The sequence below is a fragment of the Dipteris shenzhenensis genome, chromosome 1 (assembly GCF_047967505.1).
Source record: "Dipteris shenzhenensis isolate YYH24624 ecotype China chromosome 1, Dip_SZ_1.0, whole genome shotgun sequence".
Classification (NCBI taxonomy): Eukaryota; Viridiplantae; Streptophyta; class Polypodiopsida; order Gleicheniales; family Dipteridaceae; genus Dipteris; species Dipteris shenzhenensis.
The window spans coordinates 47,003,524-47,017,095 of NC_141596.1; the positions used below are offsets into that span (position 1 = coordinate 47,003,524).

At 47.6% G+C, this 13,572-nt stretch overlaps 2 protein-coding genes across 2 annotated transcripts in view; one reads left to right on the forward strand and one right to left on the reverse strand.

Annotated features, from left to right (window-relative positions):
* Positions 1–13,572, reverse strand: part of LOC147905942 (NAD(P)-binding Rossmann-fold superfamily protein) — a 120,778-nt gene that overhangs the window by 99,858 nt on the left and 7,348 nt on the right. Inside the window, exons 2-4 of the mRNA XM_087375754.1 lie at positions 12,049–12,145; positions 11,879–11,943; positions 11,663–11,748 (exon numbers count right to left, since the gene is read on the reverse strand). Coding sequence (XP_087231880.1) covers positions 11,663–11,748; positions 11,879–11,943; positions 12,049–12,145 — 248 coding nt within the window. The remainder of the gene's footprint in view (positions 1–11,662; positions 11,749–11,878; positions 11,944–12,048; positions 12,146–13,572) is intronic.
* Positions 1–13,572, forward strand: part of LOC147905943 (ATPase GET3B-like) — a 221,915-nt gene that overhangs the window by 86,944 nt on the left and 121,399 nt on the right. The window lies entirely within an intron of this gene.

Genomic DNA, 13,572 nt, shown 5'->3' on the forward strand with positions numbered 1-13,572 from the left:
ACTTTTTGCTTGTGAGCATGCATCTATACATCTCCATAAGAGTTCTATTATTCCGCTCAGCTGCTCAGCTTTGCCATTTTGCTGAGGGGTAAGCCTCACTGTAAGCTGATGGGTGATGCCTTTCTCTTTCAAATAAGCCTCAAATTCATTAGACATATACTCACCCCCTCTATCGGAGCGTAGAATCTAAACCATGAGGCATGTTTCATTCTCAAGCTTTGCCACAAAGTATCGAAAATCTGTAAACCATAGACCCAAGTGTAGTTTGAGTAGTCATCAATAAATGTGACATAATAGAGATAACCACCCAATGCAGGAGTAGTTATGGGACCACAAATGAGATGTGATTTCCAAACAGCTCGTACTGCACCATCCTTCTTAAAGGGAAACCTATGCATCTTCCCAAGTATGCACCCTTCACAGATATGAGGAAGAGGTCACTCCAAAGGAGACAAAGCATCAACCATAGAATGTTTTTGAAGTGTCATCAAGCTGTCATAACTCATATGCCCATATCTAGCATGCCATAACTCCCCATTCTGCATAGCAATAGTGAGAGTAGAAACTACAAGTGCATCATCTGATCTTTTCTCAAAAACATCAAGCTGAAAAAGACCACGAAACAGCATGCCAGATAGTCTCAAGACATAATCATCTTCCCTATCTCGAACTGCACACTTGTCATCTTCAAAGACAACCTGAAATCCTCTTTTATTGAGAGAGGACACTGAAAGCAAATTCTTCTTGATTCCAAGTACATAAAGCACATCATGAATTCTGAAATTTGTGCCATATGTGGCTGTAAGTAAATTTTCACCAATACCATGAACTGAATAAGAAGAATCATTTGCACAAGACACCCTTTTTTCAGCGGGTGATGGATGCAGAGAATCGAACAAGCCCTTCCTGGAAGTGATATGTTTGGTGGCACCACTATCAAAGTACCAATTATTCAATGTCTCATTGAGATTGAAGCGCATGAATCCTTAGAAGGATCATAACTGCACGTTAGAAAAGCATAAGAGTCATTCTCAGATGTGGCTGTAATTTCTGGAGCAGCCACCTGAACATCGTAAATGCAAGTCAAAATAGCATAGTCTTCTTCCACTAAGTTGGCTGAAGCATCACCATCATGTGCATGAGGGGCTGAATCTGTGACAGCCATACTTGAACCCTTTTTCTTTTCCTTGGCAATTCTTTTCTTGCATTCTCCTATGTAGTGACCCGGCTTCTTGCAATAATGACAAACACCATTTCTCTTGGGCTTCTCTGCATCATTCTTAGCCTTGCGAGAAGGCTGTCTAGAATCAGCTTTATGCTGATGTGAAGGCTGATTTGCATGCTGTTTATGCTGCCCCTTCCGAATGGGCTTAAATTTCGAAAGCATGGCATACTCACCAGCTCGTGAAGCCATGTTCTTACTAGTTTGTTCTTCATGCAACAAAAGGTGAGAGGGTTGCCACCCCCCTTCAAAGACAAGTTCAATGAGGTGTGAAAACCAAGATAAGACTCAGGAAGAGAATTCAAAGTGGTAGTGACCATCTCTGAATCTCGAATGATCTCATCAATATTCAACAATTGCAATAGATCGGAGCTGCGAGCGCGGGTTCTCCAACAGCTCCGGCCTACTGCAATCCCTTCTTTGCCCACTGCTGCCTCCCCCATAAGGAAGGGAACAAGGGGATGAGGACAGGAGACTAGGCGGGAGACCCTTCGGTCCAAATTTGCATACGCATGGAGATGGGGAAGGGGAACGGTGACAAGGCGAAAACACAAAAGCAACTCAATCTGGAGGACTTCAACAAACGCAACAACCGGAGCGGTTTGACAATAGACAGCACCGCGGCCCAGAAGAAAGGGGCCCACCCAGAGCCCATGCCGCTCACCACATCCTCGACCTCTATGGTTACCACCACTATTTCACCACCATCATCCGCCTCATCATCTACACCACCTCTCTCCTCCCCCTCTCCTGCATCATCATCACAGATCTCCTCTCCAGTAGCCTCACCATTGGCCCCACCAGCCACAACTCCACAGTACTTTCCCTCGTATCACCTCTACCTCTCAGTCAACCACCCTTCATCACCTCATCCGGCCTCGCTACTCCTACATACCACTCCCCCGCCCAGATCATGCTGTCCCCACCCTCAGTACAACCTCAACAGCCCACCTTCATTCCAACCCCTCTCGAGATCCAGTTCCCACCTAGACCAGGACATCTTAGGCCCCCACCAAATGCTTAGGACTCCCTATTGGCTGAGATACACAACATCCGGGCCCGTCAGGCAGAGCTGACACATTACACCCAGGAGCAGGCCCGCATTATACACGAGCAAGGCACCCTTACCCAGGGACTCACGGACTCAGGCACGACATCACACAGCTTCAAGAGGAGCTCGAGACCCTCAGAGCAGCACCTGGAGGGACCCCAGTCACAGAGATGGAGGCACAAATAGCCACGATACAGTCGGCTATAGCAGAGACGACTAGATGGGTGGACGTGGCAAAACAGGAGCCCGCAAAGGCAACCGTTTCAGCCGCCATACAGGAGCAACAGCAGAGGGCTTAGAAGGCCCTCAACATCCGGATATGAGGAATCATGCGAGACAGCACCAGCACCACTACGACGCCCATGGAGGAGGCGATCACCTTTGTGACCACTACCATGGGGGTCCCCGACCATGGCATAGAGGGAGCATGGCATGTTGGGAGAGATCCCAACCGAGAGCAGTCCCTATTAATTCGCTTTAGAGATTCACATGCTCGACTAGCGACACTCTGATGCCGAGCCGCTCTACGAGAGCATCCCACCCTATCCATGGACGAGGATTTGACACCACTACAGATTGAGGAGCAACGAGTTCTTCTGTAGCAATGGGATGTTGCCCGCAAGGAAGGAAAATGGTCCGTGATCCGAGATGGTAGGTTGTTGACCGGCACCCGTCGGGCTCCCACCCGTACCCCCTAGGGGGACGGGGCCTATGAGACTTAGGTTTCCGAGACCCTAGATTGCACCATTTGGAACTGTAATGGTACCTTATGGTTAGACCCAGGGAACTTCTCGGATTCTTATACAGGACGAGACATAGTCTTTTACACGGAGACACACCAGAGCCCAGAGCGTCCACTACCGATAGTCAGTGGCTACACATGGGAGTCAGCCTTCAGCAATGAGACGAGGGATACAGGAGGAGTCCGAGAATCAAGCGGGGTCACAGTATTGTACAGGTCTTCCCTCGCTGGAGCCATCTCCATTGAGAGGAAGGACACACACTCCCGATTCATGTGGATCTGGATCCAACGCACAGACACCCGTGACCTTTTCATAGCAATATGCTACTTCCCGCCACACACATCCTACTTCGCCAGAGTGGCACGAGAGGAGGGTGAGACATCGCCATATGCACCCTTACATCAAGTTATCCCAGACATTTCAGCCCGCGGGGAAGTTCTCCTTGTTGGGGACTTCAACACCAGGACGAGCACGCGACAGGCACCACTCCTGGACTTCCAAGACGACTCTATCATGCTACCAGACATGGACCTAGACGGAGCAGGTATGACCAGGACCTCATCGGACCGACACGGCCCTGTTACACCATATGGACACGCGCTCCTTGATCTGGGCAGGATGCATGATCTCATCATCTACAACGGGCTTGACCTATGGCCCTCCTCAAGTGGCTTTACTTGCTTCCCACACGAGGGGGGCACTAGTGTAGTAGATTACATCATGGGATCCCCTACCTTCACTTCATGTATCACCGACTTCACCGTAGTACCACTCCCTGCAGGAGCTGATCACATACCTATTCTTCACTATCGCCACCCCACGCTTAGCCACACCACACACCACATAGGAAGCACGACACCTATCACGACACACTTTGATCATAGCCTCTCACCGGCCTACTTTGGACACCTAAACAGACTCCTAACCTACATCTATCACATACCACTCATAGAGGACCGTGCTGCCCTAATTAGTCGCTCACTCCACGAGGCTGCCCTTCAAATCTTTCCCCACACCACACGGTCCACTAGACCACCACCTCTTGGTTCTGTACCCTGCAACAATTGGTACGATGCGGAGTGCAATGCTTATCGCCGACAGCTCTGACTTGAAACCAAATGTCACCTCCCGAACACACCAGACACGGTACGCAAGTACCGACGTCTCGTACGTCGGAAGAAGCAGGCATTTCTTCGTCGAAATGAGGAGCTACTGCACATCTTGTACAACAACAACTCTAAGGATTTTGGGCGGAGATTCCTTGAGCGTAGGTCTCCACCACCCCTCACCGACACGAGAGTTTGGCACACGTATGCACACCATCTTTATGATGTCCCACACCAGCCCACTCCAGATCTCATACACACACGTCGCCCCACCACTTGCACGTTGTTCACCAGAGGGGGAGTCAAGGATGCGACATTGAAACTGCACAATGGCCGAGCTAAGGATCACAAGGGGCTATGCACTGAGTTCATCGCATATGGGATCGACACGTTAGCCCCGATCCTAACAAAGCTATTCAATGGCGCTGTTTGCCTTGGCTTCCCCTGCACCTGGACACTCAACACCATCACCCCCATCCACAAGGCAGGGGATCCCATGGACCGGAGTAACTACAAGACTATCATGATTGGACATGTGATGTCCAAGATCTATGCAAGTATATTGGATGCGTCGGTCAGCCTGTTCGCAAAGATGAGAGACAGAGATGAGAGGGCTTAGAGCAGAGGGTCAGGCCGGTTTCAGGCGAGACCATGGGACTATGGATCACAAACCTCTCGAGCAAACATGCAACAGAAGCAGTTTACTTTTACTCTCGGTGGGTCACCAGTTGAGATCGTATCCTCATACACTTACTTGGGGCATCTTCTCCGGCCCAATCTTCACGATGAGACCAATGATGCAGGCCAGACTGAGCAGGGGATACACCTCACTGGATTGGCTAGAGAGACAATGCTTCCACTCCCACTTCCAGGACCCTCAGACCAAGGCTCTTCTCTTCGACTCCTTGGTCCGACCAGCCGGTATGTATGGCAGCCCTTGTTGGAGGCTGACATGTCAGAGATAGAGTGGACACGGGTGGAGCGCCTGCAGATCCTCATGCTCTAACGTATGATCAGGGGGAAACCGTCTGTACCACACACATCATTCAGGCCGAGTTTGGTGCTTCTCCACTCCAGCTAGCTAGATGCAGCCTTTCAGACCATCACATATCTACACCGGGTTAGATCATATGGGGACTGCACATCAGAGAGACAGAGGTTGCCATGTTTGGCTCTCAATTCCTCCATGAGGTTGGCAGTAGAGGGAGACGAGCGATGCTGGTATGCACGGACTCACAGATGATTTGTGAGACTAGGGTTCCACATCGATAAGATACCCTCCTTTTCAGTACAGTTTAGATGCCCCTCCCGTACTCCCACCCACCATCCCGATCGGGCCACACACCAACCGGGTCATTCGAGAGGATCTCCTGCAGCTATACACCTTTAGGACCTGGTTGGAGCCGAGGGAGCTTCCAGTGAAGCTGAGTTTCTACAAAGATTACTGTCCTCGTATTTCGGAGGAGGGATTCATCATGAGTGTCATTGAGGAGGCTAGATTACAGAAGGACTTAGACATAGAGTCACCCTCATCCATATGAGTATGAGTCAACTCTCTCTTCAGGAAAGAGACCCTGGCATTATTGCGGGGTGAAAACATACTCTCCAAAATATCCCAAGCTGCCTTTGAGGTCTTGCATGACTGAATGTGCGGAATATTGAACCTTTTGGCACAAAGGGAAAGTGCTTGTGCATCACGTGAATCCCACCTTTTCTGTTCCTGTGTGGGACGCACTACTACAGCAGCTACTGCACCTAGCACTTGTCTTGCACCTTCAGCTCATCCTCTACCCTTACCTCCACCTTGTTGAGGAGAAGTGGCAGGTGCAACCACATTCTTTGGCCGTGTCTCATCCCCATTGACATAATCCCACAAGTGTTTGCCAACTAAGATATTGTGTACCATAAAACTCCATAAGGAGTAGTTGGTACCATCCAACTTATCCTCCTATGTGAGGACTTCAAACACTCCATTGGGATTGTTATGGGCCATAACTGCCAAAGAAAACAAAATGTAGCAAATGTGACAAGGATATCCCATCCTGGGATTTCAGATGCACAACCCAAAAGTGCCAAGAAATCTGTCAACAATGACAGCTTGCTATCAAAGCCAATCAAAGGCTCAAAATGCACCCAAAAAGTCCTGCAAATGCCCAGAAACTGCCAAGCTAAAACTGCAAAAATTACCAATGTCTGCAATGTCACTCAAACTGAATCCAAAACTGCCTGCAACAGTCCCAAACTGCTAGTACACTGCCAAATTGCATCCGAATGCCAAAAGCCCCAAATTTTTGCAAAATTGCAAGCAAAACCAAGAGCCCCAAATTCTAGAGCAGATTTTTCAAACTGATTGCAATGTTTGCAAAAAACAAAATGCCCCAAATGTAATCTGCACCTATCCCCTGCAAAGAGACCCTATAAAAACAACCTGTACAAAATATCTGCTTCCAAGAGCTGCAGGTAAACAAGCAGTCTGTACGGATAGCACCATATGTGCAGGTACAGACTGTACGGCATTGCGCATCAACTGAGGGGTGTAGGTACGGAATGATGTACGACTGGGCACGTGTGCAAGTACGGTGTGCAGCACTGCTTGCAGATACGAAAATCCGTACGCAGTACGCGCAAATGATTGTTTAGAGTCGGAGCCCAACCGACGGGGGTCACAGTAGCCCTGGTTAGACACAGAGCTACGACCAGGAGACGTGCCAGGACCGCAACTCTGAGTGGCCGACAGCACTCTATTGCCGACTTCATGCCTCCACTGCCTCATCCATCCTGATATCTTACTGTTGCTGAGGATGATGAAGATATTGATGATGATGCTAAGATTGATATATAGTCGACCATCGACATGACTATATTGTACTTAGGACTTAGTACTGCCATTCTGCATTTTTGCATTTTTTGCATTTTACATATGGATGCTCGTTTAGTAGCTCCACTACCACAGCTTGTTGTATCAGGATTTTCACAGTCTCATAGACCCATCGGTCTTCCGAAGACTTTAATAAACTTTCTTTCTTTCTATCTTGTACGGATGGCTGGCGGCGTACGCATGGGCAGGCAGCCAGGTGCGGACAGGTACAGATGGGGCAATGGGTCATACGACTGTACGGGGACAATACGTGCAAGGAACGGCATCGTGGTAGCTAAAGAAGCTGGAAACTCACACAATGCCGGGCTGCAGGTGGGTGCAAGCTGAACCATGCTTTGATACCAAATGAAAGCGAAAGGAGATGGAGAAAGAAAAAAAGAAAGAAAGTTTATTAAAGTCTTCGGAAGACCGATGGGTCTACGAGACTGTGAAAATCCTGATACAACAAGCTGTGGTAGTGGAGCTACTAAACGAGCGTCCATATCAATGCAAAATGGCAGTACTAAGTCCTAAGTACAACATAGTCATGTCGATGGTCGACTATATATCAATCTCAGCATCGTCATCAATATCATCATCATCATCATCATCGGCAGGCAGCAAGATATCAGGATGGATGAGGCAGTGGAGGCATGAAGTCGGCAATAGAGTGATATCGGCCCCTCAGAGGTGCGGTCCTGGCACGTCTCCTGGTCATAGCTTTGCGTCTAACTAGGGCTACTATGACCCCCGTCGGTCGGGCTCTGACTCTAAACAAGGAGGGGATGTCCCCAAGTGTGATTGGTGTGTCGACCCTCTGTCTGAGCTGTTGGGTCACAGGCTCCGGATCACGGTCATGTCAAGCCTCGTCTCGTGGGGGTCCATGTGATCTAGCTGAAAGAACTCCGTGATAGAGCTCTAAGAGGGATCAGCCGAGGAAGAAGTCTGCTCCTGTCTCCGTGCTTAGAGTATCCTCTCACGGTGTCTAAGTGCCTATGAAACCTGCCAAACACCGTTGGTCTGGGTAGGAGATAAAGCAGGCCAAAATCCCATAACTATCCCTGAAAAGGCAATGGAAACGCCCTCGGATCTCATAGTAAACAGGACACTTGAAGATGAAATGCTCCTCTGTCTCTCTCAACCTCCTGCATGTCACACAGTGTGTATATGCGCCTCTCCCTAGGTAGTCGCTCTGCTCTACCGCTCTCGATGCGAAGTCTGTGTGAAGAGACCCGGAACCGCCCAAGAGAGATCATCAGCGAGTGGGATAGGTAAATCTACGTGTATCCTGGTTGGTCAATGAAACCCTCTACTGTAATATGTAAGAAGTGATCTCTATAGAAGCTAAGCTTCACTAGGAGTTCACTCGGTCCCAACCAAGTCCGATATGTGTGTAGCTGTAGTAGATCCTCACGGATAACCTGGTTGACCTCATGTGATAAGAGGGGAGAAAACGAAGCATCCATGCTGTACTAGAAGGGAGGTAGTCTATCCATGTGGAGTCCCAATCGCTCAAACCATCTCTCTGTACGTGCATACCAGCACCTCTGTTCTCCTCCTGCTGCAAGTGTCATAGAAGAGGATAGAGCTATCCATGGTAGCCTGCTACGTCCCAAGGTATAATCCCCATATTCCCTAACTTGGTACAAATACATGATGACCTGAAATGCAGTATCTAGTTGTACAGGGGGTCACCCAAACTCAGCCTGAATGATATGGTGAGGAACGGATGACTTACCACGAATCACCCGTGATAACATGAGAACCTGTAGCCGCTCCACACGGGCCCACTCTGTATCTGACAAGTCTGACTCCCAACAAGGGCTGCCGTACATCCCCGCTAGATGAACCAAGGAGTCAAAAAGCAACCCCTTGGTAAGTGGATCCTGAAAGTGCAAGTGGAAGCACTGCCTCTCTAGTCTAGCCAATGAAGCATACCCTCTACTCAAGCGTGCCTGCATTGCGGGTCTCATAGTGAAGCTGGGTCCGGAGAAGATAACCCCAAGATAAGAGTATGATGAAACTATCTCAACAGATGACCCCGCAAATGTGAACTGCTCTTGACGCATGATGGCTCGAGATGTATTGAAGATCATTACCTTGGTTTTACCCAGGTTGACCTTCAAATCATGAGACTCACAAAAGGACTGTAGTGCATCTAGGTGTCTCTAAAGCCCCTTTGCTGAGGAAGACAAGAGAGCCACGTCATCTGCGTAGAGCAAAATCTGGATCAATGTGCCCGCAAGAGAGCAACCTACAGCCCCCTATGTCTACATCACAGTCTCAAGCTTGTCAATGTAGAGGCCAAACAAGGTAGGCAACAAAGGACACCCTTGTTTGACCCCGATGGTGCTCATGATCTCGTCTGTCTACCCGGATCCTGCCCGAACTCTGCCTGAAACTCTCTCGTAAAGTGCCATGACAACCCAAATGACCTCTTGGTCATAACCCAAGTCCTGTAGCCGCCGAGCTCATGGGATCCCCTGCCTTGCGGATGGGTGAGATAGTGTTAATGGTCCAAGTGTGAAAATCCCAAACAAACAGCTTCATTAAAAAGCTTTGCTAAGATCGGGGCTAGGAGGTTAATCCCATATGCAATGAGCTCAGTGCATAGCCCCTCATGATCCTTCGCTCGGCCATTATGAAGCTTCATTACGGCATCCTTTACCCCTTCTCTAGTGAAGAGGGTGCAGGATGTGGGACGAGGCATGTGTGAGAGGTTAGGGACTGGCTGATTTGGGATGTCATAAAGTGTACGTGCATAATCAAACCAGATCTAAGTGTTAGTGAGTGGCGGAGGGGTCCGTCCTTCTAGAAATCTCCACCAAAAGTCCTTAGAGTTGTTACTAAACAAAATGTTCAGTAGCTGCTTCTCATTCCGACGAACGAAGTCTAGTTTCTTCCTACGTACCAGTCTACGGTATTCGCGTAGCGTATCTGGTGCACTCGGAAGACTTTTTTGTTTCGAATCTGAGTTGACGGCATAAAGCCTTACACTCATCATCGTACCAACTATTACAAGGTATGATTCCAGGGGGGTGGGCGGGTGGAGCGGGTGGTGTGGGGAAAAGCGTGAATGGCAGCCTCATGTAGTGAGCGAGTAACAAGGGCAGCACGATCCTCTAAAAGGGATATGAAGTCAATATAAGCGAGAAGTATGTACAGACGGCCAGAGTAAGAAGGTGAGTGATCCCAATCAAAGCTTATATCATGGTAGGTGGAGTAAGCACTGAGTGGGGTGGAAGGTGCTGTGCGAAGGGAGGTGGAGATGTTAAAGAAAAGGTATGTATGATCAGCCCCTGGGGGGAGAGGTGCTACAATGAAGTCAGTAATGCGAGATGTGAAGATAGGAGATCCCATGATGTAATCAACAACACTGGAGCCCCCCCCATGTGGAAAGCATGTGAAACCACCTGAAGCGAGCCATCTGTCAAGACCATTATAGATAATGAGATCATGTATCCTGCCGAGATCTAACAGGGCCTGCCCATAAGATGAGAATGGACCTCGCCTGTCAGCCGAAACCCGTAGCATACCTGCCTTCTCAAGGTCAATATCTGGCAGTAGGATGGAATGATCTCTGAAGTCAAGAAGTGGTACCTGACAGGCCCTTGTCCTCGCATTGAAGTCCCCCACTAGGAGGACTTCTTCGCGGCTAGAGAAGTCAACGATGGACTGATAAAGGGCAGCAAAAGGGATGTCTCATCATCACCTCGGATATCTCTGGCAAAGTGGGAGGTCTCAGGGGGTAAGTAGCAAACTGAGACAAACAGATCCCGGCTGTCCATGTGTCGAATCCGGATCCAAAGAAATCTGGAATGTGTATCTCTCTGCTCTACTGAAATGGTCCCCCGAAGTGTGGATCTGAAAAGGACTGCAACTCCACCTAAACCTCGAGCTCCTCCTGTATCCCTCGTCTCATCTATGTAGGCAAACTCCCATGTATATCCGCTGACTATTGGAAGAGGGCGCTCTGACTCTGATGTGTCTCTGTATAAAAGAATATGTCGTGGCCTGTATAGGATTCCGAGAAAATCCCTGGTTTTGACCATAAGGTACCATTACAGTTCCAAATGGTGCAAGACAGGGTCTCGAATACCTGAGTCTCATAGACCCCGCTTCCCTATGTAGGGGAGGGGGCAAGTGTCCTACGGGGGCCTGTACGAAGTCGTCCCTCTCGTACCCAGTTCACTCAACAGGGTCAATAATGGAACTTTTGCAGAGGCTCTGGTCTCCTCACAGAGCGCTCCTAAATAGTCTTCCTCAAGTCAAGCTAAAAAAGCAGAAATCAACCACAGGCAGCTGCATCACCCACGAAAAACATTTCATTTTACATTTAAAAATGATCGCAATTAAAAATTTGTTTGCAGCCTTGCACCCGTTTAAAAGAGGTAGACTAAGAATCCATAACTTACTCTCATGCCATCCTTGCTAATCCATGTTTAAAATAGTGCATTTAAGCATTTAAGCACAAAGAAATTTGGCAGCTGTTATAGTGCTCTTATGTCATTCACCAGCATAAAGGCACACTTAAAGGGCCTTTTGTACATTCTCTAGTACCGTCAGCTATATACCTCTTTGGCAAACATTTCCAAGCTTTTTCAATTGTGGTGTCAAATATGTATCTTGCAAAACCACAGGAACATCGATCACCCAGACAAAAACCATATTTGTTGAGTTTACCTGTCCAAGGTCACCCATCAGTTTAAGGTGTCGGGGTGAATCCTCTGAGCCCCTAAATGGCACCATGACTTGGGAACCCATTTTTGCTGCATCGACAAGGGAAAATATGAAATCCAATCAACTGTATTTCCAGTAACAATGTCCCTAATCACATTGCACCTAATCTATACACATTGTAGAAGGTAATTTTATGTCATTAAAAAAAGCACCACATACCAAGCTGTTGGACAACATAGCGGCCAAGAAATCCTGTTGAACCAAAGACAGTGGCTATAATACCACTGAAAAATTAATGCAAGAATCTGATCAGCTTATGCAAAAGATAATCCAACAGAAAAAGAGGTAGTACCAGAAAACAAAAAATGGAGAACACTGAAATACTCAACCTTACTGATGACCTTCCCCCAGTTCCCTTCGAAATGGTGTACTGACCACCTTTAACAGGCAGTGAAGAGCCATGCCTTTTGTTTTCAAGTGAATACCCTACAAGATAAAGCCTCATTATCAGTCCAAAAAAAGAAAAACTAAGAGAAGTGGTTAAGAAAATTAGAGTTGTATTGTGATTTTCTTCAACCGACTAAGAACACCATAGTTCCAATGGATAACCCAATGAGATGAATAGACAGGTCATGTACACACTAAACCAAATTGTGTGCTGAGTTTCAAAAAAAAAAGGTAAAAAGTAAATAATCACACAAGAAAATCGATGGAAACAAGCCAGTTAAGATGAATATTCCTAATCGAATTGTCATATCTAGAAGGAGGTCTAGAATGGAATCGAACCTGTACACGCTATATTTAGCCATAGATCGAGGCCATATATTGGTATAGGGGCTTAATGTTCGAGTATAGGGGCTTAATGTTCGAACACACTAGCCAGTACGTGGACATTAGATCCTGCTAGTGGCATGGCAACGGCTACAAACTAGTCCAATGCATCCCCCATGGATGGGCCTTCTATGGTGGGGCTTCCATGGCATGCGAAGTAGGTTTACTAAGCTAGTGTCGGGTTGTGAATGGAACACATTGTGGACCCTGGAAAAGGGTGGTAGCTTTAATTGATAAGCTACTTCCCCAACTCCATAGATGATCCTATAATGGCCATAATATTGATGAGGTAGCTTGGCATTGGTTTTAACATTCAAGGAGGCATGAAGATTTTTGTGGAGGCATTGATGCACAGAATCCCCTTCTTTTTGAACAACAGGCACCTCCTATGTTCATCCGCATACTTCTTTTGCTTGGCTTGGGCATATTCCTTCTAGCCACCAATTGCTGAAGAGCCTCATTTTTTCCAAGTCATCTCGTGCTTGCTGATTTTTCACAGCCATGTCTGAAATTGTAGAAGGCCTTGTTACTTTGCATCCATCCATGTCTGAAATTGTGGAAGGCCTTGTTACTTTGCATCCATATGTTACTTCACGCGGGCTCATCCAAATAGATAAATGCTGGTATTACTGTAGCAAATTTCAGCAAGTCTAAGACATTTATCCCCAGACGTCTGAGTGTCCTGGCAAAAATGCCTCAAGTAGACCTCCACCCATTTGTTTACCCTCTCAGACTGGCCATGAGTCTTAGATGGTATGCTGTGCTTGGAGTGAGTATGGTGCCCGTTGCTGTAAATACCTTCTGCCAAAAGTGACCCATAAATTTTGCATCTCTATCTGTGACAATCTCCAAGGGAAATCCATGATGCTTGAACACATGATCAATTAACTGCCAAGCAGCCTAACATGCTGAATGCCATATCTTGATAGGGATGAAAAGGGCTTGTTTCAATAGCCTATCAACTATCACATTGTTGGTGTCCCATCCTTTGTCTATAGAAGACAGTCCAGTGATGAGCTCATAGTGTTAGAATAGGTCACTGATCCACCTGTGAGCCCCATATGACGTGGATGAGGGTACAC